The 23,842-nt window shown below is 35.8% G+C and overlaps 1 protein-coding gene across 1 annotated transcript; it reads left to right on the top strand.

Annotated features, from left to right (window-relative positions):
- Nucleotides 1-741: 741 nt before the first annotated feature.
- LOC139870212 (CRIB domain-containing protein RIC10-like) lies at nt 742-23,076 on the top strand. Its single transcript, XM_071858049.1, has 5 exons — nt 742-854; nt 943-1,074; nt 1,172-1,272; nt 1,460-1,544; nt 22,637-23,076. The coding sequence occupies exons 2-5, from the start codon at nt 1,017-1,019 to the stop codon at nt 22,816-22,818; spliced, it is 426 nt and encodes a 141-aa protein (XP_071714150.1). The 5' UTR covers nt 742-854; nt 943-1,016; the 3' UTR covers nt 22,819-23,076.
- The last annotated feature ends 766 nt before the right edge of the window (nt 23,077-23,842 follow it).

The following is a 23,842-nucleotide window of genomic DNA, read 5'->3' on the forward strand; positions in this document are numbered from 1 at the left end:
GAGAAAATTGGGCGGTTGGTCCCTGTGGTTTACATGAAATGGGGTGTTAGGTCCCTAAACTTCATTTTCGAGGTTGTTGGTCCCTCTAATTTTCAAAACACATGTGGTTAGTCCCTGACAGGGACCAAGTACACATGTTTTGAACTTTCATTTTCAGGGTTGTTGGTTCCTGACAGGGACCAACCACACGTGTTTTGAATATCTTAGGAACCAACAACCCCGAAAATGAAGTTTAAGGACCAAATACCCCATTTTATGTAAATCACATGGACCAATCGCCCGATTTTCTCTAAAGATAGAGTATAATATGTAATATATATATATATATATATATATATATATATATATATATATATATATATATATATATATATAGGGGCAGGATTAATGAGGAAGTAAAAAAAAAGTTTTTGCTTTCCCCCGCTTCCCCCCGAATGGTTAGTTCCCTCTTGATCCTACCACTATATATATATATATATATATATATGTATATTTGTATATTTTAAACAAAATATTTACAGTAACAGAAAAACTGTCCATTGTCCATATCTTTTAAAAGAACACCTCACCCCACCCTTTGTTAAGGAGATCTTTGTGGTTCTCCATGTTTTTTTTTTCTTTTCTTTCTTTCACCAATATATTCTTCATTTTTCGTAACAATAACAAATAACATATTAAACACAACCCGAGTCTCTAATTTTAATCCTAAACTCCTCTCTCTAATTTCTTTTACATTCCATTAAAATTATGATGAAGTTTTGGAGGTAAGTTTACAACTATGAAACACAAACAAAAGAAGGAGCTCATTGTTTGAATTGAATTAAATTCCAGTGGAATATACAAGAAGAAGAAAGGTAAACCTTAAACTATTTGTAGTTATTGAATAGGTGAAATGCATACCAAGTGTTTGATAAAATGTCTGCTCTTATTTGTTTTCTACAGGTAAAAAGGGGGGTTGCATTTGTTTTGATTCGAGGTGTATTGAAATTTCCTGTGCTCTCTTTACCTCTTTATCTATGGGGACTAAAATTAAAGGGGTTTTTAAAGGCTTTAAATTTATCTCTCACATATTTGGTAATCCCTCTTTTTGTATCTATTTACGTATATATATTTGTTAAGTAAAATTAGGGCTGTTTTATGGATAAAAACTTTTGAATTTGGTGGACAATAGTAATGAAGGAGCAGCGTGAGATGGAGATTGGGTACCCAACTGATGTTAAACATGTTGCTCATATTGGTGGGGATGGTTCTTCAGGCTGTGCACCTTCTTGGGTAATTTTTTTTTTATTTCCATTTTAATTTTTTTATTTATATTTCTACAGTATTTAATTTAATATTTATATACTTATATTTATATCCTTTGATGAATACATCTCTCCATATGATATGAAAGTAACAACCATTGATTCTAAATTTATAGTTAATTAATTAAAGAAGAATTTGGTTTGGAAATATGTAGATGAATGAATTCAAGACAGCAACAGACTTTGCAGCAACATCTGTTGGTAATTCTGGTTCTGCACTCTCCACATGGTCTTCTCAAGGTACATTCATTATTGGTTTCTCTTTGAAAAATTGATATTATAACTGATTTTTAAATATATACAAATTTACCATCATTCATTGTTGTTAAAGGAAAACATGAACAAAACAGTGTAAACACATACATGAATGTGAATTGTGTGTAATCTTTTGTCACTCGTTTCATGAACAAAAGTATATTTCACTGACACATTCATCCTTATAAATATGTCACTCTTTGTAATATTAATGGTGTATCCTAGGAGATACACGTATAAAAACATCATTTATATACAGAAAACTCGATCAAAGAGCACAAGATATAACTAAATTTGGCAGTTTTCAGCATTTGCCGCCCAGCGTCCAGCAGGCCGCCCAGCGTCAAGCGTAAGCCCTGCAGGCAGCTTCTATGCATAAGCCCTTTTACTCAGCGCGTGAACGGCACGCAGCCACGTCAGCACACGCCACCGACATTCCGGATACTTCACGTAGCAGAACCATTCAGTGATTGACACGTGTATCCCGTGAATTTCGAACATTCTGTGCCTATAAATAGACCCCCTGGGTTACCACATTTCACATCATTCTGATCTGAACTTCAGTCAGATAGAAATACACTTTCTTTCTCACACAGTTCTTTCTCACTCTAAACATACATTAGCCGCTTAGCAGCAGTGCGCTATACGGATCAATTCCAGATTTATCCCCAGATTGATTGAGGCCACCCCACGAATCATCCATTCGTGTTCCGGGTCTGCAGAGATAATTTCTCTAGGGCAAACAACAATCAACATTATACACCATACGCTGAGCAGCTACTTTTCTGTAATAGTACCTTACAGCCGCTATACGGAAAATCGAACTAACAGATGGCGCCACCCGTCTCAAAGACCACCAAAAACACCAAGAACGCAAAGACAACCGAAACAACCTCATCAAAAACAACACTTGAACCAGTCGATGAAAACCTCATTGAAAATATACCAGTTGATCAGCTAACTCTTGAAGAGACTTCAGTTGAAGAAGAAGATCATTTGCACACTGACACAGCAGATGATCAAGTTCATGAAACCATACCACGATTGAGAAAACCACTGATAGGAAGTTCTAGTGCCGGAATGTGGAAAGCTAGGCGAGGAACACATAATGTTTCTTTCAAGAAGACATCTGATGTCAATGTTAAGCACAACAGCAAAGGAAAATCAATTTCCAAATCACAATTGTTTAAGCTATTCAATCAGTTGAATGCTTTAGTTGATGACACTGAGAATCAACACAGTGATGAAGGTTTTCTGGATGACGATTAGAATTTTGAAGAAGAAGGTGAACAATTCTTTATGACTGAAGAAATGGCAAGCAAGTTACTGGATGGAATTTTGACTAAAACAGCGCCATAGCGATTTAAGCAAAAATTAGCACAACCAACCATCCGTGCGACAGCTGTGGATAATTTGTTTGCTTTAATTACTGGAGATGAAGCTATCAAACCGCCAGCAATGGCAGAGTCAACACAGTGTTTTATCCCTCGAATTGCAGATTATCCATTACCAAGAAATTTGGGAATTCCATCTATCGGTGTTTATGATGGTACAACAGATCCAGAAGATTTTCTGACTATGTTTGAAGGTGTTATGAGGTTGCAGCATTGGGAAGATGAAACTGCGTGCCATATGTTTCCAATGGTATTGCAGAAAATGGCAAGGGAGTGGTTTGCTAGCTTGCCACCAAGGAGCATTACCAGTTTTCTTGATTTGAGGGCAAAGTTTGTGATGTAATATCAAAGCTTGAGAAGCTGCACGTTGTCACATCTTGATGCACATGAGATAACAATGCACCAGAATGAATCACTGAGTGATTTTATGAAACGTTATACCATTGACTGTCAGAAGATACCAGACATACCAGAGTCTCACCTTGTTTCAGGATTTATATTTTGTCTTGATCAGCGACGTTTTGCACGATTAATTCATGCTTTGCGTTATGACATTCCAAAAACATTGCATCAGGCATTGGGTATCGTTCAGAAGCATTTACGAGCAGGCGAAATGGGATATCCAAGAGTGGATAATTATCAGAGAAATTTCAGGCAGCAAGGCGGAGAACGGAACAGAATTGACAATTATCAGAGGCAACGTGGTTACGACAATAATTACCAGAAACAGCAGAACTGCTGGAGGGGAAATAATCATCCAAATGACAATTATCACCATCGAAAGCCATTAGACAAGCATCCACTTATCATGGAATTAACCAAAACTCCAAAAGAAATTTTGTTCACAGAACCTGTTAAGGAAACCTTTCACCCCCCACCGCCGATGGAAGAGCGTCAGGGACCACAAAGTGACAAATGGTGTGACTTCCATGAAGCATATGGGCATGACACTGATAATTGCAAGTCATTGATGAGAGAGATCATTGCGAAGATCAAGGCTGGAGAATTAAATCATCTTTTACCAGAAAAAAACTATCGGAGAAATGATCCAAACAAACGTTTTGCTTGGCAGGGAAAAATGCGTCACGGTGGACGACGTGACTGGAACAGAAGGGAAGAAAGGAATGATGAAAGGGATCCAACCCCTGAAATGCACATCAAGGTTATATGGAATGAGATAGAGGAAAATGAAACAGACGGAGAACGCAGGACGGAGACCTGGATGTATGCTCCAATCATATTTCATACCATTCCAAATTGGCGTCTGTCAGAAGAGCGTGTGGTTATCTCAGCTGTAATTGCAAACAGAAACATCACTCGAATTTATACTGATACAGGTAGTGAGGCAGATATTTTATATTTGCATTGTTTCAAAAATTATCCGTTCAGCGTGAAGGATAGGTTACGCTACACGAACTTGAAGATCGCTGGCATCACGGGCGAGTCAATGAAGGCAGTTGGTAAGGTGAAACTGGATGTAACATTAGGAACACACCCTCTAGTCCGAACAGAAATTGTGGACTTTACAGTTCTTGATGGCAGATCACGATTCAGTGCATTGTTTGGTAGGCGGACCCTTCGAAAATTTGGAGCAATTACTTTTACACCGCATGCAGAATTGCGGTTCCCAACGCCAAATGGTGTCGCAGTGATACACTCTGAATATGTGGGACCGGCAAGGGAAAGATCTGTCGTTTATCACGCTCCAAAGAATTTTGTTAGGGGAGAATCATCGAGGCAGTTGTTCAGTAGAAATGATGTGAATGGGTATTTCAAACCACCCAAAATGTGGGAACACTAACAGCAAGACGCAGAATGCTGAACGGAAGACAGTACAATAACATGAATCCTGCAGAGAAGTCTTTATCACGTTATTAGTTTTTCTCAGTACAGACAATCGCACAATACACTTTTTGTAATTTTCTGATTGGGACTTGATCACCCCATACGAAGATATTACACAAAAATGTTGTATATGTGACAGTATTATCAATGAAATTTTAAAATTTTCTTACGCATAGTGTTACGCGTTACGAATGTAAAGCATAGCATTCATTCCTACCCACATAAGGCAAGGCATTTTTATGCCCCCGATGGTAGAGGCTCTTGTGTCAACATTATAGACACAAGGGATCGGCTAGCGTAAAGTGTTTACTTCGCTAGAGGGCACCGAGACAAAACTAAAGATCTTATAATGTCATGACATACAGAATGGTTTATCACAACTGCATAAATCCATTTATATTCTTGAAAACAGAAAAACTTGAAATACAAGTGTATTTTGTAAGCCGCACAAAACCTGAGCGCAACACGCTAAACGGAACACCGTTAATTCCATAAACAGAAATTTCTCTAACAGATTTATCAATTTTTATTGCATAAAAATATTATGATTCATTCATATCCTACTTCACAAAGCAGTTTGAGAATTCTCAATGTTTCTTTATAAAGCAAATGCTCCATTGCAGAACGGAGAATGGATAAGTTGTTTGATATATTCATTACATAACAGTAAAGTTATACATGTTTTGTTAAATGAAGCTACAAAACAGGTATACAATTTTACATAGCCTGTATGCATAATACCATTTATGTAGCAGTACATCTCTGATTCATAAAGAGGAATTATGCATTACGGACAGCGGATGACGGATGACAGTTCAATTCATGTACAAATTTAAATATCAGTTTAAGACAAAAATCATTTCATATGATGTGATATATGCAAATCTAAGCTTTTTAACAAGCTTGTAATGGTTAAACACGTATGGCAGTGATACGTCAATCATGGAAAGCAGCAAAAAATACCAACATTAACCAAAAGAACTGAATATATATATATATATATATATATATATATATATATATATATACTATCAGTATAAAGATGTTACAAATTGTTATTACAGATTAGTGGTCTCTTCAAATAGGTACCTCTAGAATGTCTTTAACAGACACATCATTCTTAGCACATATTTCTTCCAAGGAGTTAATTTTCAAAGAAGTTACTTCACCTATGGCCACTTGCAGTTTGGCACCAGCATCTGGTTTCATATGTTTTGCTATTTCAGCTGGTAAAGGGTCAGGCCTCACAGGAAAAGCATTTAAAACCTCCTCCATTGCATCTGACAAATCACTCTCTGTAGATGCCACCAGAAATCTATGAAATGTTTGACCAACCAAAGGAGAGCTCAACACCCTATGCACAAGACCAGAGACACCATCCTTTAAGTCAGTAAAATTCTTTTCAGCATCAGCAGCAGCAGCAATCTTCTCCTCCAACAACTGATTCTTCTCCTTAAGCAACTTCTTTAGCTCCTCATTACTCTTCACCAGCTTATCATTCTCTTCCATGAACTTCTCCTTCTCCACCCTTTCTGTAACACATTTTGTTTCCACCACCTGCAACAACTCCTCATTCTTCTTTACAGCATCCTCTGCAGTCTTCAACTTTGAATTTGCATCTCTCAAGTCAACTTCAAGCCTTTTTACCTTGTTGGCATTATGTACAGCATTGGCAACAATAGTGTCTTGAGCTTTTTGCATCTTAAGACCATGAATCACGTGTTGATTCAGAAGCACTAATGCTGCAGTAGTAGATTGATAGCTTTGTTTATGAGTCATGGTGGACAGAGAGGAAGATAAATCAGTAATGGTGCTTGCCTACAATGAATACAGTAATTCTAATAAGAAAACAATTATTAGTGAAATGGTGTTTGATGTGTCAAGACGTAACCTTTAAAATGTAGACAATATGCTCAATAATTAACACATAATACAGGCAACTAAACCCGATCATGCAGTAACTAGTAAGTAAATTGACCAGTTCGATCCACAGGGAGAAGTTTGTTTTAAGGATTTTACCACGATTAATTATTCTAAAAGGGGATTTGTATTTGAAGTTGTGTTTTTGTATAATACTACAATAATCAAGATATAGTAAATAACAGGAATGAGAAAACGGTGTTTACTTCTATGCTTGATAAATGACAGGGATTGTTCTTTTGTAATTAAAACGGTTATTTCATAGTTACAAGTAATTAGTTTATATCAATTTCACAATATCTATAAACTTAAGAGCTATGTTTAATCAACAGGATTCTTTCTTGGTTAAATTCACATAAAACCTAGTTTACTAAGATCACTCTAAGTAGACTACACGATTGTAAAACCTAAATATCATCCAATTACCATCCTATTTTCACATATAGGTGTCTAGATCACTAGGTGTTGAAGTACAAGTTATAGCCTTTGATAAATTCACATAAATCAAGTCATAACTCGTATAATTGAACTAGAATATAAAGATAGTTACAACAATGGATTTCTTGAAAGAACATGGTGATTTAGATTGATTTAACTAGCTAGACCCAACCCGGTTAAACTCACGTAAAACCTAAATTACAACAATCACTTGAGATAATTTCATAACTATGTTGCTTTGGAACTCATTCAATTACCGAATTAAACACATAACAAAATCACTTAAACATATGCATCTAATCGTCTAGATTACTAGGTGTATTGAAGTATAGATTGTTTTTCTAATTAACTCACATTAATAGATTAACAATCTATATAATTGAAGTAATGAACTAAGCAAGCATAACAATGGTTCTGATGGTTGAACTAGATTAATAAATCAATCAAAACATACTTGTAACTATTATAACATCAAAATATAGAACAATCCCAAGCCATAAATCTTACATTGAAGTAAACACACAAGGTTTTTAGCTAGACATGATTAAAACAAGAACAATAACATAATACATACAATTGAAATTCATAATTTGAATGAAAACAAGAGTACCAATTGAGATGGCTGATCTAAATTCAATCTTGGTGTTGAAATAATGAAGATTCCTTCAAAACAAGCTCTTAACCCTTCCTTCAGCCTTTTATTACGTATATATCTTACTGGTCTCAGTTCTCCCTTGATTATGAATGTTAACCATCATTAAATAGGATTAAAAGTTAGGTAAAATAGTGATTCAGGGGCCGATGCGCCGCATCTGAAAGGGATGCGCCGCATCTCTTTAAGTTCTATGGATTCCAGCTCGTTTAGCACTCAAAACCGTCGGCAGACAATGGATGCGCCACATCACCCCTCAGATGCGCCGCATCTCTTTAGTAAAATGAGAAAATGTCTAAATGAAAGTTGTAGCGCTCTGAGTTACGGACATCTGGGCTCCGGATTCACCCTTTTTCGAGTTCGTATGACCGAGTTATGGCCAAAACCGTGCAGGTGCGCAGAATCTTCTAAAATCAGCAATATTTTCCATAAATCTGCGCTTCAACACTTGCAACGGATTATACACACATTTTAACTTATTACAATACACAAGTACAACAATTACATACAAAATGATACAAAATCGGATCGAAATAACGACAACAAATATGTATGATTTTGGCGTTATCAAAATCCCCACACTTAAACCTTGCTTGTCCTCAAGCAAGACTTACAAGAAATCGAAATTTACTATAGTGAACACACATTGATGAAAACACACTCGAATCACAATATATACACACTCACACTTTTTATTTCACACACGATTCAAACTCACACGTTTTGATTATACACACACCTTTAGAGTACACACGCTTTTATTTATTTCATAATGTAATACATACACTTTGAGTACACACACGAAATGAGATCACACCAAAGTCGAAAGGTGGGTTTTAAAGTCCACATTTCTTGAAAATTTGGATCCTTATGGAAATTAGGACCTTTGCGAAAAACCTTTTATGTTTTGAAAATTATTCATGTTAGTTTTTACACTAATCAAGTTTTCCGGTTTTAACCTCAAAGTCCGGTTGAGGGTAACTGAAAATCGAAGCCTCAGTCGGCGATTAGCAAGCTACTCGCCCCCATGATTGAAGTATCATGGAACTTGAAACCGAATGTCCTAAAAATGGTTTTACATAATATAGTTCATAAAATAGCATAAGTTTTAGAAGAAACTATATCATGTCCAAATATCATCGGTGAACCATGAGTTTGCACACCTCAATTTGTTATGGCATATGTATGTTGACCGCGGTCAAACATAGATGCGGTTGATCTTTACGGAGATCATCCATCTGGGGATTAGATTCATTAGTCTTAAAAGCTAATTTGCATTGTGCCCCCCATTGTACGAGACAGATCCATCTCATGGTTAGGATAAGTCTGACCACCAAAAACCCTGTTTGATGCTGAGGTGAGGTGGATTTCCAGCCGATGATAAAGATGACTTTTCCAGATTTTTCGTCAACCTACAGCTGTTATGGACAACATCTTCTAACATAAGTTAGCAAGTGTGTCATTTTGAAAGACTTGACTTCCTTCACAATCATTACATAGATGAGCATTGGATTCGATTGTTAGAACAACAAAGTACTTTGATGATTCTTTTCATTAAGAATGTGGTGTGGCATATTGATTATTTCTTTTATATGATTACTAGTTTTATGATTTTTAACCAAAATAAATTCAATCATTTGGTTGTTCTTAATTTGTTTTGTGATAATAATTTCGGTGTATACACCTAGTTTTAAAATCTACAAATTTTAAACAAAATTTGAATTTATGAAGATAAAAGTTCAAAAAAATCTCACCATTTTAAGCTAATTTAACAAAAATCAAAACCCGAAAGAATTTATAACTTCCTCCCCACACTTGAGTTCATGTATCTCCCTCGTTACATGAAATCAGAAAAATTAAATTCAAGAGGGTTAAATAGTGTATAAGAGAGTTATTATTTTCGAGGTTTAAAACCGAAGCGTACGGGATGATGGCGCTGAACTGAATGCCAGCATAAGAACATCATCCACTTCTTGTAACCACAAATCAATCACCAATCAAGTATGTGCTGAACTTAATGCCAGTCTTTGTAAAAATGCAGCATATAGCACAATGCTTACCTATATCAAACCAAACCAAGCAAACATTTCATAAAAAAAACAATGGGGTGGTACTCTATGTACCGCAAATACCCCACTTATAAAAACCTAAGGAAGTTAAATTACATCACAATCCAAATTACTATAATCCTAAGCAAACCAAATGAAATAAATTGTTTTTAAACATAACCAACATTGTTCAAATCATCAAAGAAACAAACCATCATCCTCGGAAGTCATCAATATAAACCTGCAAACACAAATCAAGGGTTAGAAAAATCCCCAAAATGAGCTGCTTGGTCCAGCTCCACCTTCATTTTCTTGTTAAGTTTGTGGAGCGGGTTCCTTTCCTTTTCTTTTCCTAGTTGATGGACCTCCATAAACTTGTTCCTTCCCTTTATCCTACAAACAATCAAAATAGACAAAACAAAACCAAACAAAACAAACCAAATCGATTAGCGTTAGAAATACAAATCCAAAACCTAACATTAGCCACCATTTATACACAAAAACCATTTAGAATAAGTTTAAACATGTTATATTATACATATCTAACAATCTCTCGAACTACATGCCAAACATAATCCTATCATGGTACGGACTCATTCCATCTTCAACAAACATGTACTAGTATGTCATATGATTAGAGACACTTTTACAAGCATAACCATACAAAACATGTTTAATTTCACCAAAACTTTCAATGACATAACATATTAAACCATAAGCATTCGCTAATAATCATGTCTAACAATATGCAATCTATGGTTTTCATACATTTAAACATTAAAGTCAAGCCAAATCAACCTTTCACCAAAAAGCCTAATGCATACAATGCTTAACTCTCAAATGTAATCTTTCAAATCGAATAAACACTAAGTTAAGGCATAAATGAGTTTAGCATTAGTAATGTATTGCAACAATTCCCCTTAGAACAACAACAAGTCAACACAAGTCAAAATCCCCAAATTAAGAACCTAGATTTTAATTTATGCAAAATTATTTGATTCAGCAAGGATTCATGGCATTTTGTTAGTGTAAACAAGTAGTTAAACATCAAAACATCTTAATTTAAACAAGTAATGGTCAAAAATTCGAAACCCCTAAATTTCATCAAGAACCCTAATTTGCAAATTGAAGATTTAAGCATGTAATCATCAAGTTAGAGCATGAACAAGGATTAGTAACAACATTACAATCATAATATGACCAAAACATGAAGATTCAAACAACCCCACACTTAGAACAAGCAAAATCCGAATTGAAGAATGAAGAACATTAAAATCATGAAGAAATGAAGAGTAATCTTACCTTTCCCATGTTAATAGTCGGATTTGTTGTTTAAAGATGGGATTAAACGGTTGATTTTGTGTTTAGAGATGAATGTTTTGAGAGAAAATGGAATGGGGTTCGAAGTTGTTGGTGAGAAAATGAGTAAAATGAAGATGAAAACTGTTTTTGTGGTGTAACACGCGAGACAGGAGAAAAATACCCCAGATGCGGCGCATCTGGGGTTCGATGCGGCGCATCTACCTCGACAAATGCGGCGCTTTTGCCTTATGCGGCGCATCTGAAACTGTCAGTTTTTTTTATGTCCACAAATGCGGCGCATCCATCACAGATGCGGCGCATCTGACCCTGGTTCACCAGTTTTTGATGTTTTTCACTGTCTAATCAGTTTGGAAGGTCCCTAAACAACTTGGTTCGTATTAAAACTCGAAAAATCACTTAAAAACAATCAATCCTAAAAAAAACTAGACGCACGAATGAGACTATGTACAAAATGTGAAGTTTATTAGTGAGTCGTTCACTCGACTCCACCCTGATTTTAACTAACGTCGGGGTGATAAACATCACCCTTCTTTACTCCAATAGAACTATTACCGCAACCATTCTCACCACTAATTTTTGACAATAACCAAGAGTCCGAAAATCTTGGCTCTTCAACCAATTTTTTCAACCTATCTTTCTCAAATTTCGATAAGTTTGACACCAATCTCTCTCTCAAATGTTCATCTTTTTTCGACATAGCATTTCTAACCCTACCATATAACTTCTTCATGATTTTCTCAACAACACAATCATTGGGTGGTTTACTATCAAGCTTTTCTTTACCGCTATCCCCACACTTAGCTTGTTGACTAATGGGTTTGACATTGTCAACAATATTCACTGAAACTATCGGTGTGGGTGGTGGGTTCATACTAAACTCAGTTTGATAGGTTGCACTCTTGCCTCTATCTTTCAAAACTAGTTTTCCTGTTTTCCAATCTGTTAAAGCACTTGCAGTTGCTAAAAATGGTCTACCTAAAATAATAGGTACAAACTTATCTTCCTTCATGTCTACAACTACAAAGTCAGCTAGAAACTCAAGTTCACCTATTTTTACTACTAAGTTTTCAGCAATCCCTATAGGTTTATTAACCGACTGATCAATGAATCTAATGCCTGAATTGGTCGGTTTAAGTTCACCTAAGTTCAAACACGAGTAAATGGAATAGGGCATGAGATTTATACTCGCACCTGAGTCAGCTAATGATCTAAGAGTTTTAGATTCATTAAGTTTACAAGGTACTATGAACGGTCCGGGATCACCTAACTTAGGTGGCAACTCATTCTTCTTCACAATAGCAGCACATTCTGCTTCAAGGAATGCGGATGATGCCTGCTCACACACTCCTTCTTTTGCCATCAAATCATTCAAGAATTTCCCATAGTTTGGCATACCTGCAATAACATCAACCAAAGGTACATTTACACAAATATTATCTGTATTTAAAGGCTTACAATGATTCTCTTTTGGTTTTTCGGATGCAAGTGCTTGCGGGTATGGAATGGGTGGTTTGTAGTCTTCCACTTTAGGTGCTTGCTTCACCGTATCTTTTGCTTCTTCCTTGATCATCTTCAAATTATCATCAACCCTAAACTCGGAAGGCTCGATGGTTTCCATTTTCTGCACTTCCGCATGATTTTCCGACATCAACCTCATCAAATAATCACCATACTCGGGAGTTATGTCACCAACTCGGATCCCTTCATCTTCACATGTTATACTCTTCACACTTTCAACTCGGACATCATCAATCTCTTGATAAGGAGTGTAATCCGCCATATTGGATAAATCAGAAAATATAAATTCATCACACTCTTCATCATCATCTTCACACCCAAGAGTAAAAATAGGACTATGCTCCGGTGTCTTGAAACTTGCTTCATCCTCACAGAAACTATAAATAGTATTCACTTGTGAATATGCTGGAGCTTGAGGATCCTTCTTCTTTAGTATAACCGGAGGGTTACTTGCACTTGGTGGTCTAGGATGATTCATGCTATGACTAGGATTCACTTGCGTATTCGATGGAAGAGTGTCCGGTGGCCTCTCCCCTAGTAATTGTGATATCCTACCCACTTCTCTTTCAAGAGTTTGAATCGTAGTTTGTTGACTTTGTATTTGTTGTTGTACAAGATTTCCACTTTCTCCTTGTTTCACCATGAAATCCCTAAGTAAATCTTCTAAACCTGGGCTAACATGAGTTTGATTTTGCTGTTGTGGGAATTGATTTTGATTGTAGGATGGTTGATTTTTGTTGTTAAACCCTGGTGGTCCATTTTGATATGAAAAATTTTTCAAGTTGTTTTGATAACCCGAATTTCTTCCTTGGTAATTGTAATTGTTGGACCCCGAAGCTCCTTCTCTTTGATAACCATTAGAACCTTGATTCCCTAAGTAACCAATGAAATTAGCTTTCTCCTCCATTGAACTTCGATCGCAATCCTTAGTAAGGTGCGGTCCTTGACATAATTCACAACCTACTTTTATAGCATGCATTTCTTTAGTCATCTTCTCAATTTGCCTTCCTTGATTTGCCAATTGAACTTTTAAAGCAGCGATTTCATCGTTGCTTTCAACACTAGCAACCGTGGTTGATCTAGATAACTCCATCTCTTGATGCCAATTATGAGAATGTGCTGCTATATCGGCAATGATTGTGTGAGCTTCTTCGGGTGTTTTTTTCCTGATTGAACCTCCTGCTGCAACATCAATATCTTTTCGAGTAGCCACATTGACTTCTTTATAGAATATTTGGACCTTTTGGAATGTATTCAAACCGTTTTGAGGACATACTCTAAGTATTTTATTGAATCGGGTCCAAGCTTCATAAAGAGTCTCATTAGGCTTTTGCTTAAAGTGATTTATATCACTTTGTAACTTTGCTGCTTTTGAAGCAGGGAAGAACTCTGACAAAAACTTGTCCATCATATCATTCCAATCTTCGATATAACCTTCTGGTAACGAGTCTAACCAATCTCTTGCATCATCCTTTAACGACCATGGAAAGATTTTTAAACATGCGACATCATCGGTGACATCCTTGATCTTGAATAGCTTGCATATGCTTACAAACTTACGAAGATGCTCGTTAGCATCCTCATTCGGAGCTCCACCGAATTGGCATGTATTAGTCACCATGTGGAGAAATTGACCCTTTATTTCAAAACCGTCAGTCATCGTGGGTTGAATAATTGCGTGGCCTTGACCTGTTCTTGTTGCCTTCATTAATGCATCCATCGTTTGATTTGTAGCAGCCATCTCTTCCTCTTCTTTGATAACTGGCTCTATGATTGATTGAATAACTGGTTCAGTGTTAGAATCCAATGAAAGTGACTCTAAACCCTGAGCAAGAGATTCTACTTCTTGAGCTCTTAAGCGTTCGTGAAGTTCTCTTTCAGGCTCAGGATATGAAGGAATTAAATTAGAGTTGGAAGAACGTAGATTCATGCACTAATACCTATCCTTCAATCACAATACCACAAACAAACCAATTGCAAAAACACAAGCTTACAATAAAAAGTAACTTTTCTAGGAATTGAATTCCTACAAAAGGATCGAATAATTCAAAGTTTATTAAAATCTTTTAACAAAACCGCTCCCCGGCAGCGGCGCCAAAAAGTTGATGTGTCAAGACGTAACCTTTAAAATGTAGACAATATGCTCAATAATTAACACATAATACAGGCAACTAAACCCGATCATGCAGTAACTAGTAAGTAAATTGACCAGTTCGATCCACAGGGAGAAGTTTGTTTTAAGGATTTTACCACGATTAATTATTCTAAAAGGGGGTTTGTATTTGAAGTTGTGTTTTTGTATAATACTACAATAATCAAGATATAGTAAATAACAGGAATGAGAAAACGGTGTTTACTTCTATGCTTGATAAATGACAGGGATTGTTCTTTTGTAATTAAAACGGTTATTTCATAGTTACAAGTAATTAGTTTATATCAATTTCACAATATCTATAAACTTAAGAGCTATGTTTAATCAACAGGATTCTTTCTTGGTTAAATTCACATAAAACCTAGTTTACTAAGATCACTCTAAGTAGACTACACTATTGTAAAACCTAAATATCATCCAATTACCATCCTATATTCACATATAGGTGTCTAGATCACTAGGTGTTGAAGTTATAGCCTTTGATAAATTCACATAAATCAAGTCATAACTCGTATAATTGAACTAGAATATAAAGATAGTTACAACAATGGATTTCTTGAAAGAACATGGTGATTTAGATTGATTTAACTAGCTAGACTCAACCCGGTTAAACTCACGTAAAACCTAAATTACAACAATCACTTGAGATAATTTCATAACTCTGTTGCTTTGGAACTCATTCAATTACCGAATTAAACACATAACAAAATCACTTAAGCATATGCATCTAATTGTCTAGATTACTAGGTGTATTGAAGTATAGATTGTTTTTCTAATTAACTCACATTAATAGATTAACAATCTATATAATTGAAGTAATGAACTAAGCAAGCATAACAATGGTTCTGATGGTTGAACTAGATTAATAAATCAATCAAAACATACTTGTAACTATTATAACATCAAAATATAGAACAATCCCAAGCCATAAATCTTACATTGAAGTAAACACACAAGGTTTTTAGCTAGACATGACTAAAACAAGAACAATAACACAATACATACAATTGAAATTCATAATTTGAATGAAAACAAGAGTACCAATTGAGATGGCTGATCTAAATTCAATCTTGGTGTTGAAATAATGAAGATTCCTTCAAAACAAGCTCTTAACCCTTCCTTCAGCCTTTTATTACGTATATATCTTACTGGTCTCAGTTCTCCCTTGATTATGAATGTTAACCATCATTAAATAGGCTTAAAAGTTAGGTAAAATAGTGATTCAGGGGCCGATGTGCCGCATCTGAAAGGGATGCACCGCATCTCTTTAAGTTCTATGGATTCCAGCTCGTTTAGCACTCAAAACCGTCGGCAGACAATGGATGCGTCGCATCACCCCTCAGATGCGCCGCATCTCTTTATTAAAATGAGAAAATGTCTAAATGAAAGTTGTAGTGCTCTGAGTTACGGACGTCTGGGCTCTGAATTCACCCTTTTTCGAGTTCGTATGACCGAGTTATGGCCAAAACCGTGCAGGTGCGCATAATCTTCTAAAATCAGCAATATTTTCCATAAATCTTCGCTTCAACACTCGCAACGGATTATACACACATTTTAACTTATTACAATACACAAGTACAACAATTACATACAAAATGATACAAAATCGGATCGAAATAACGACAACAAATATGTATGATTTTGGCGTTATCAGTGTTCTTAGATTATAAATCTTATAAGGATTACCTTCAAAAACTCAGCAAAACTATCAGATTTATTAGCAGGATTGTCAAGAAAAGCCTGCAAACCGCCTATTGGTACAGATGGTGGTTGGATAGATGCAGAAGATTGTGTTGTATCAGTTCCTCTGGGGGTACGCCGAGTGTTGAAAGGAGGAGTCTCAAAAGAATCAATATCATTCGTTTCATCATTGTCATCATCATTATCATCTTCTTCAATCTCAGCAAACTCAGTAATATTACCACCAGCAGTGGTTTCATCATCATGCTCCCTCTGAAGAATCAATCCTGTAATAAATAAAGACAAATAAGTATACTGTGAACTTTAAAAGTAAAATAAACAAACAATATAAATATGAAGCATACTTCTCTTCTTTGGCTTTTCAGTAGCCTCACTCATTGGGCGCTTCCCAGCACGTTTTGAACTCTTGGCGCTGGACGGTTCAGGAGTACTTTCAATAATTTTTACATCAGGAGATGGTTGAGCAGTACCACCATCTCCACCCTCAACAGGCCGCTCTGGGCTCTTCAGTTGTTGCTCAAAGGCAACATCTTTGGCTTTATCAGCCTCAATTTCAGCAGGAATTTTGGGCCGTTCAGAAACAATTAGGGGATCTAGATTGGTCTTCTTAAAGGTCCTGTAAACCTGCATCTCTCCTTCTGCAAACAGGCAACATACCAACCAAGCAGAAACATATATAAGAAAACATATATAACTCATGACAACATAAGAAAGACCAGAATATGTCAATAAAGGTGCCTACCACGGCCTTCCCAGCGTAGCACCGGTGTAAATTCAGCACACCAATTGTTACTCATTTTACAGAGAACCAATATGGCTTCATAATCATTATATGACCTTTGTGAAAATTTGAATGTCTTCAAGGTACCAAGAATAAAACTTTCATCCTCAGATAATGTGGTGGACTTGCTAACTCCTATGGTAGTTTTTCTCCAACCACGAACACAAGCCCAGGCATCCTGAACAACCCTTTCATTGACAAAGAAATAAGGATCTTTCCAGTTCTTTAAAGAACTTTCCTTCACCCCAGTAAAAGCCTTATTTGGCTTATTGTGACGCCCCGTACTAAATCAACATGTACGGACCATCAACAACAGGATCATTACAAGGTCAAACACTATATGCGTTTTCAAAACAAGTTTGCATTCATGATAAAAGGTGACGTCATAACTAACGTCGAATGTTTTACATCAAAAGTATGCTTCAATGAACAGAAGCCATTAGAAATAGTACGTGACCCTCAGGTCGTTACAAATCATAGTTCAAAAGTACTAAATGTTTGAATGCAAATAAACGTTCATGCGGTGACATCTCTAAAGCAGCGGGTGTCTACAGCAAGACTAGTACACAGCGGAAGCAACCTTAAGCACCTGAGAAAAACATGCTTAAAAACGTCAACACAAAGGTTGGTGAGCTATAGTTTAAGTATAACAGAATGTAAGGTAGGCCACGAGATTTCAGTGCTACAAAGAGCGTTTCAAAACAGTATGATAAAGTATATGTTTAACCGTGGGCACTTGGTAACTAACTTAACGTTTATAACCCACTGAAAGTACACTTGGCGAGTGCGTATGTTTATGAAGTATTAAACACTCGTTAAATGCTAGCGCTACTAGCCCGAGTGGGGATGTCAAACCCTATGGATCCATATCTAAGATTCGCGTTCACTGGTTCAAAAACCAATGACTAAACGTTACCGAGCTAAAGGGAATGTTTATGCCGTTGTATAACCCACACATATATGAAGTTTAAGTACTCGTGCCTAGTATGTAAAACGTAAAATACGCATGTATTCTCAGTTCCCAAAATAGTTAAAGTAAAAAGGGATGCTATAACTCACAGTGGTAAAGTAGTGGTAAAGTCGAGTCGGGAAGTAAGCAAGTACGTAGGTCCGGAAAGTCCTCAACCTAAGTCAAATAGTACTAAGTCAGTAAATCGTCCCAATAGGTTTAAATGTATGTAAATTAGGTCTTAAAGGTCATCATCATTCATCATCAAACAAAAGGTGTAAAGTAAGTTTCGTTCATGAAAAGAGTTTAAAACAAAGGCTGACTTTGATCAGTCGCCACGGCCTCAATACCTACTGAAATAAGGTGAGACCAGTGGCCATGGCTCCGTATATGAGGACTTTATTCGTGGTAAAAATTCCAGAAGCAAACTCGTCTTCGTTTGACCGTGGCGACGGTCTAAGTGTGAGTAGGTCAGAAGTTTTCAGCACAACGTTAAAAGGACATAGTGACGATCGGAGGGCCATAAATCCTAAACCGTAACTCGGATTAAGACGAGTCCTAAATGAAAAGTTATCTACTCGAACAGAGCTATCTGAAAATCATCTTTACAGTAGCCCAGGTCGTACTGATCAGACCCAGTAACAGTAAACAGTAGGTTCCTGTGGGTTTCTTGGTACTCGATGCTTATCACGGTTCTCATCCTTGATGCATATAGCTTCAAGTGTACAACTCGTTGATGTGTTTGCATCATCTTAACCAAGGTTTCACCATCATAACACTTGTGTAAGTCTAAGATATGTAGCACAACTCAATTAAGTGTTGTATGTAGTTTGATGAACCAAAGTTACATCAAAGTCTTAGATTTAACACTTACATGAAATATAAGAGTAATATTGAACTACAAACTTGAAAGTAAACTAACTAATCAAGATCTTAAGATGTAGAACATAGTTCTTAGTTAGATCTTGAAGATCCAAGACCCAAAGGTCTAGATCTAAAGTTATTAAGATAAATCTAACACAAGTGTATGAAGTTATAACTAAAAAGTTATACTTCCATGTTCTTGAACTTATAAAGTTAACTTTTGTTCAAGAAAAATGAGATCAAAGTTAACTAGTAACACTTGACCAAGAACAACATAATTTACGAATTTAAAACATGAACAAGTGAAGAAATAAACTTAAATAAACAAGTAAATAAGTCATGGTTGTTCATACTTTAAAGATTCAAACCAAGGCTTGATCTTTAAGAATGTAAACTTTAAGTTTACAATCATGAATTACAAGTATGATTTTACAACATGAACTTTAATCTTTTAAAACTTTAAGTGTAGAACATAAACTAGAAGGTTTATGTTCTTGTATGTCTTGTAAGAACAAGTTGATATGAAGAATCAAATTAACAAGTTTGATTCTTAATAATTAGTAAGTAACAACAACAACTAACAAGTAATCAAACAACAAACAAAGATTGATGATATGAGAGTGTATAGGTTCGGTTTTAAGACAAGGAAAGAAGAGAGAAAAATGTTCATAATACTTACAATCTTGAGAGAAAAATGAGAGAAAAAGTGTGAAGTATTTTGTGAGAGTAAAATGAAATGAAGACTAATGAAAGAGTAATAAGGAAATTCAAAAAAAAAACTCCCTTATCCTCCTATGTGAGCCGACGATTTGGGGGTTCCAAGGGGGGAAGGATTAGTCCACTAGGTTCATGCATGTAAAGGTTCAAAAGATGGTTATAAGATGTGTTTGCATGGGAAGTAACATGTAACCATACTAGTAACTAGATTCCATTCACCAACTAATTAGTTTAAGTCTTAATGGATTACTTACATGAAAGTATGGGCTAACTAGTCCATTAAAGATGTAGGGTGGGCTCTTAAGTCCATTAACACTAATCAAAGTCCAAGTTCAAGTATTTAATAAGTTAATCCAACAAAAGCCCAAGTAATTAACTAGTATTCATAGTTAATCAAAATGATTAATAAAACTTAATTATGAATGTAAATAATACTCGTAAATATTATTCGTGTAATGTACGTGTGTCACAAAGACGTTTCGGGCATTCAAAGTTAATCGCGGTAACAAGTAAATGTATATAAACAATACGTTCAATAAATCACAAGTATTAATAATAATAATTATTAATTAAACGTTGAAAAATCCAGGGTCGTTACACTTATAGTCGAATGTATACCAGCATTTACTAACTAATCTAGTTCTAAATAATTCATGGAAAATATTCACATTGGGGATTTCTTCTACAGCATTACAGTACATTTCAAAAAGAATAATTTTTTGTAAATCTAATGGATGAATTTGACTAAGCCCTATCCCATAAAGGGCAAGAATCTGTTGAAGAAAGGAAGAAAGAGGAATACGGAGGTTTCCTACAGTTAATTGCAATTTATAGAGGGTAATCATCTTCTTTGGAGGTTTATTGGCCCTATCGCTAGGCAAAGGCACAATAGGATTCAACAATCTAAGATATCTGTGCTTCTTACATAACTGTTCTATATCGGCTTCAGTGATACTGGAAGAGATGGTGTTGACATCACGATTGTCTCTCTGAGAAGACTTGCTGCTGGATTCGGCCATGGTAGTACGAAAAATAAAAATTCAAACAGAAGAAAAGATGAACAATCACCGACCTTGCACTTAACAGATCGTTAAAGTAAGTAAATTGCAGATATCTTCACGGCAAATAATTAGTTTTCGGAAAAGGAAAAAGGAAACACAAATGGGCTATTTATAGTAAAGCAAATTGATAATGAAGGGATGAGATTGATACACGTGTATGGATCAGATCAATCGGGCAAAGCAATTTAAGTTTTGAAAATAAATCATAATGATTTCGAGGGACAAATTCATAATTGATAAAATGACGTCAGAGCAGAAAATCAGACGGCTACAGCAGTTTTGTGTCTTCGAGGAAAAAGGCATCTTTTATTTTTAGTTTAATGACTTTATTTTTTACAAAAATAAAGACATTAAACTGGGAGGGACTTAATGGTGTATCCTAGGAGATACACGCATAAAAACATCATTTATATACAGAAAACTCGATCAAAGAGCACAAGAGATAACTAAATTTGGCAGTTTTCAGCATTTGCCGCCCAACGTCCAGCAGGCCGCCCAACGTCAAGCGTAAGCCCTGCAGGCAGCTTCTATGCATAAGCCCTTTTACTCAGCGCGTGAACGGCACGCAGCCACGTCAGCACACGCCACCGATATTCCGGATACTTCACGTAACAGAACCATTCAGTGATTGACACGTGTATCCCGTGAATTTCGGACATTCTGTGCCTATAAATAGACCCCCTGGGTCACCACATTTCACATCATTCTGATCTGAACTTCAGTCAGAGAGAAGTACACTTTCTCTCTCACACAGTTCTTTCTCACTCTAAACATACATTAGCCGCTTAGCAGCAGTGCGCTATACGGATCAATTCCAGATTGATCCCCAGATTGATTGAGGCCACCCCACTGATCATCCATCCGTGTTCCGGGTCTGCAGAGATAATTTCTCGAGGGCAAACAACAATCAACATTATACGCCACACGCTGAGCAGCTACTTTTCTGTACTAGTACCTTACAGCCGCTATACGAAAAATCGTACTAACAAATATATAGTTCGAAATTAGAAACAGCTTAGCTTTGTCACTATTAACCACATCGACAAATAGGTTATGCGACTTCTATTATTATTATATGAAGATCAAATACATAATAGAGATACCATGTGGTTTATGATTGATTTTAGTCTTGGAAAAGTGTATATAGATTTTGTCCATACTAATCTAAACCTTCTGTCACTGGCATGTTTAATTGTACCATTAGAAACATAACTTGTACTATCAAGAAGGTGACTTGTATTCTTACATAATTGGTGTTTACTTAAGATTCTTGACTTCAAAGAGATTTGGCTTTATATGATACAAGACCCTTTTTTGCTTTTGGAACAAAGACACACACACACACACTAGATATGCAAACTAATCTTCTTGATAGCAACAATTTTTTCTATGTTTGTTTCCCTTTTGTTTGAGTCAAAACTGGAGTATATATTCGTTGTCCATAGTACATTTGATTTAGCTATAAGTTAATAACACATCTATTGGTTTCACTTGTTTCATCTTTAATTGTTTGTTTTATGACATGAATTAAGGACACCTCCTTGAGTTGAATCCGTTTGTTTTATGACATAAATTAAGGACACCTCCTTGAGTTGAATGCGTTTGTTTTATGCATAATAACTATATTTGAGTAGTAATGTTTTATACACTTATTTTTGACATCTTTTATGCACGAAAATGTAAGTCTTGTTTTACTTATTATATATACGAGCAGACTTTGGAGAAGCGATGGGAAGACGAGCTGCAGATGATTCACTTAGTGATCTACCACCATTAGATCTTCCAAATATACCCAAAAAAGAAAGGCGTAGAAAAACCAAGTCGACATGTTCCCCCCCGAGGGGGTCATCAAAATCCCGACCTGCAAGGGCAAAGACTAACACAGAGTCCATGTAAAGTGACCCCAAAAACACATAACGTGATACAAAATTTTTGGAGCATACCAAGCTTATGATTTAACAAGAAATTTGCTAAGATGCCATCAGAAAATATGTAGCAGCAGAAAGGTGTTTTTTCACGAGCGTATGCCATTAAAATTGGTGGGAGAATGCAACTTTCTTGTTTTAATTATTTTCTTATTTTATATTTATTTGTCATCTTTTGTAAGTTAATTTTTAATTTTAATTTTATTTTTGTCCCATTTGGGAATATACATCAATGGAATCAAACATGTAAAAAGTTAGAATTTTTGGTTGTGATGTTGGAAACTAATCTACAACAACAACAATACCCAATCCCACAAATATAGGGTATGAGAGAGGTAGAGTGTAGACAATCATTCCCCGTATCCTAGATTAGAAGGAAGTCACTACTCCACCCTCGGGTATAGAACCCACGACTAGATCAGGTCTTCCCTCCCTCTACTCTAGAGGCAAAAGAGATTGCTTCCTAAGGACCTCCGGCCAGAAATGCTCATAAAAACAAAAAGTGTGGGCAAATGATACGTACCTGTAAACGTTATGTGCGCCTAGAAAGATGCAATCATACAAAGTAGCCATAAAGAGAGGACACATATTGTAGTGACCTGAAATTTTCCATGTTTATATATATTAATTGAGATTGATATTTACATGATTAAATGTTTCCAACATGTTAAGCAATCAAACTTGTTAAGACTTGATTAATTGAAATATGTTTCATATAGACAATTGACCACCCAAGTTGACCGGTGATTCACGAACGTTAAAACTTGTAAAAACTATACGATGACATATATATGGTTACATATATAGTTAACATGATTTTATTATAAGTATGTATCTCATTAGGTATTTTAACAATGAGTTATATACATAAAAATGAGACTACTAATTTAAGAAACTCGAAAACGATATATATAACGATTATCGTTATAACAACGTCTTACTAGGTACATATGAATCATATTAAGATATTGATACACTTGGTTAATTATGTTAAA

Source organism: Rutidosis leptorrhynchoides, chromosome 1, assembly GCF_046630445.1.
Source record: "Rutidosis leptorrhynchoides isolate AG116_Rl617_1_P2 chromosome 1, CSIRO_AGI_Rlap_v1, whole genome shotgun sequence".
NCBI lineage: Eukaryota > Viridiplantae > Streptophyta > Magnoliopsida > Asterales > Asteraceae > Rutidosis > Rutidosis leptorrhynchoides.

What these genes read in the sequence shown, in the direction of transcription:
- LOC139870212 (XM_071858049.1), top strand. Translation starts at nt 1,017, where the DNA reads ATGGGGACTAAAATTAAAGGGGTTTTTAAAGGCTTTAAATTTATCTCT. An exon ending in ATTTATCTCTCACATATTTG is followed by an intron (nt 1,075 to 1,171) that starts GTAATCCCTCTT and finishes GGTGGACAATAG; the next exon opens with TAATGAAGGAGCAGCGTGAG. An exon ending in CAGGCTGTGCACCTTCTTGG is followed by an intron (nt 1,273 to 1,459) that starts GTAATTTTTTTT and finishes GGAAATATGTAG; the next exon opens with ATGAATGAATTCAAGACAGC.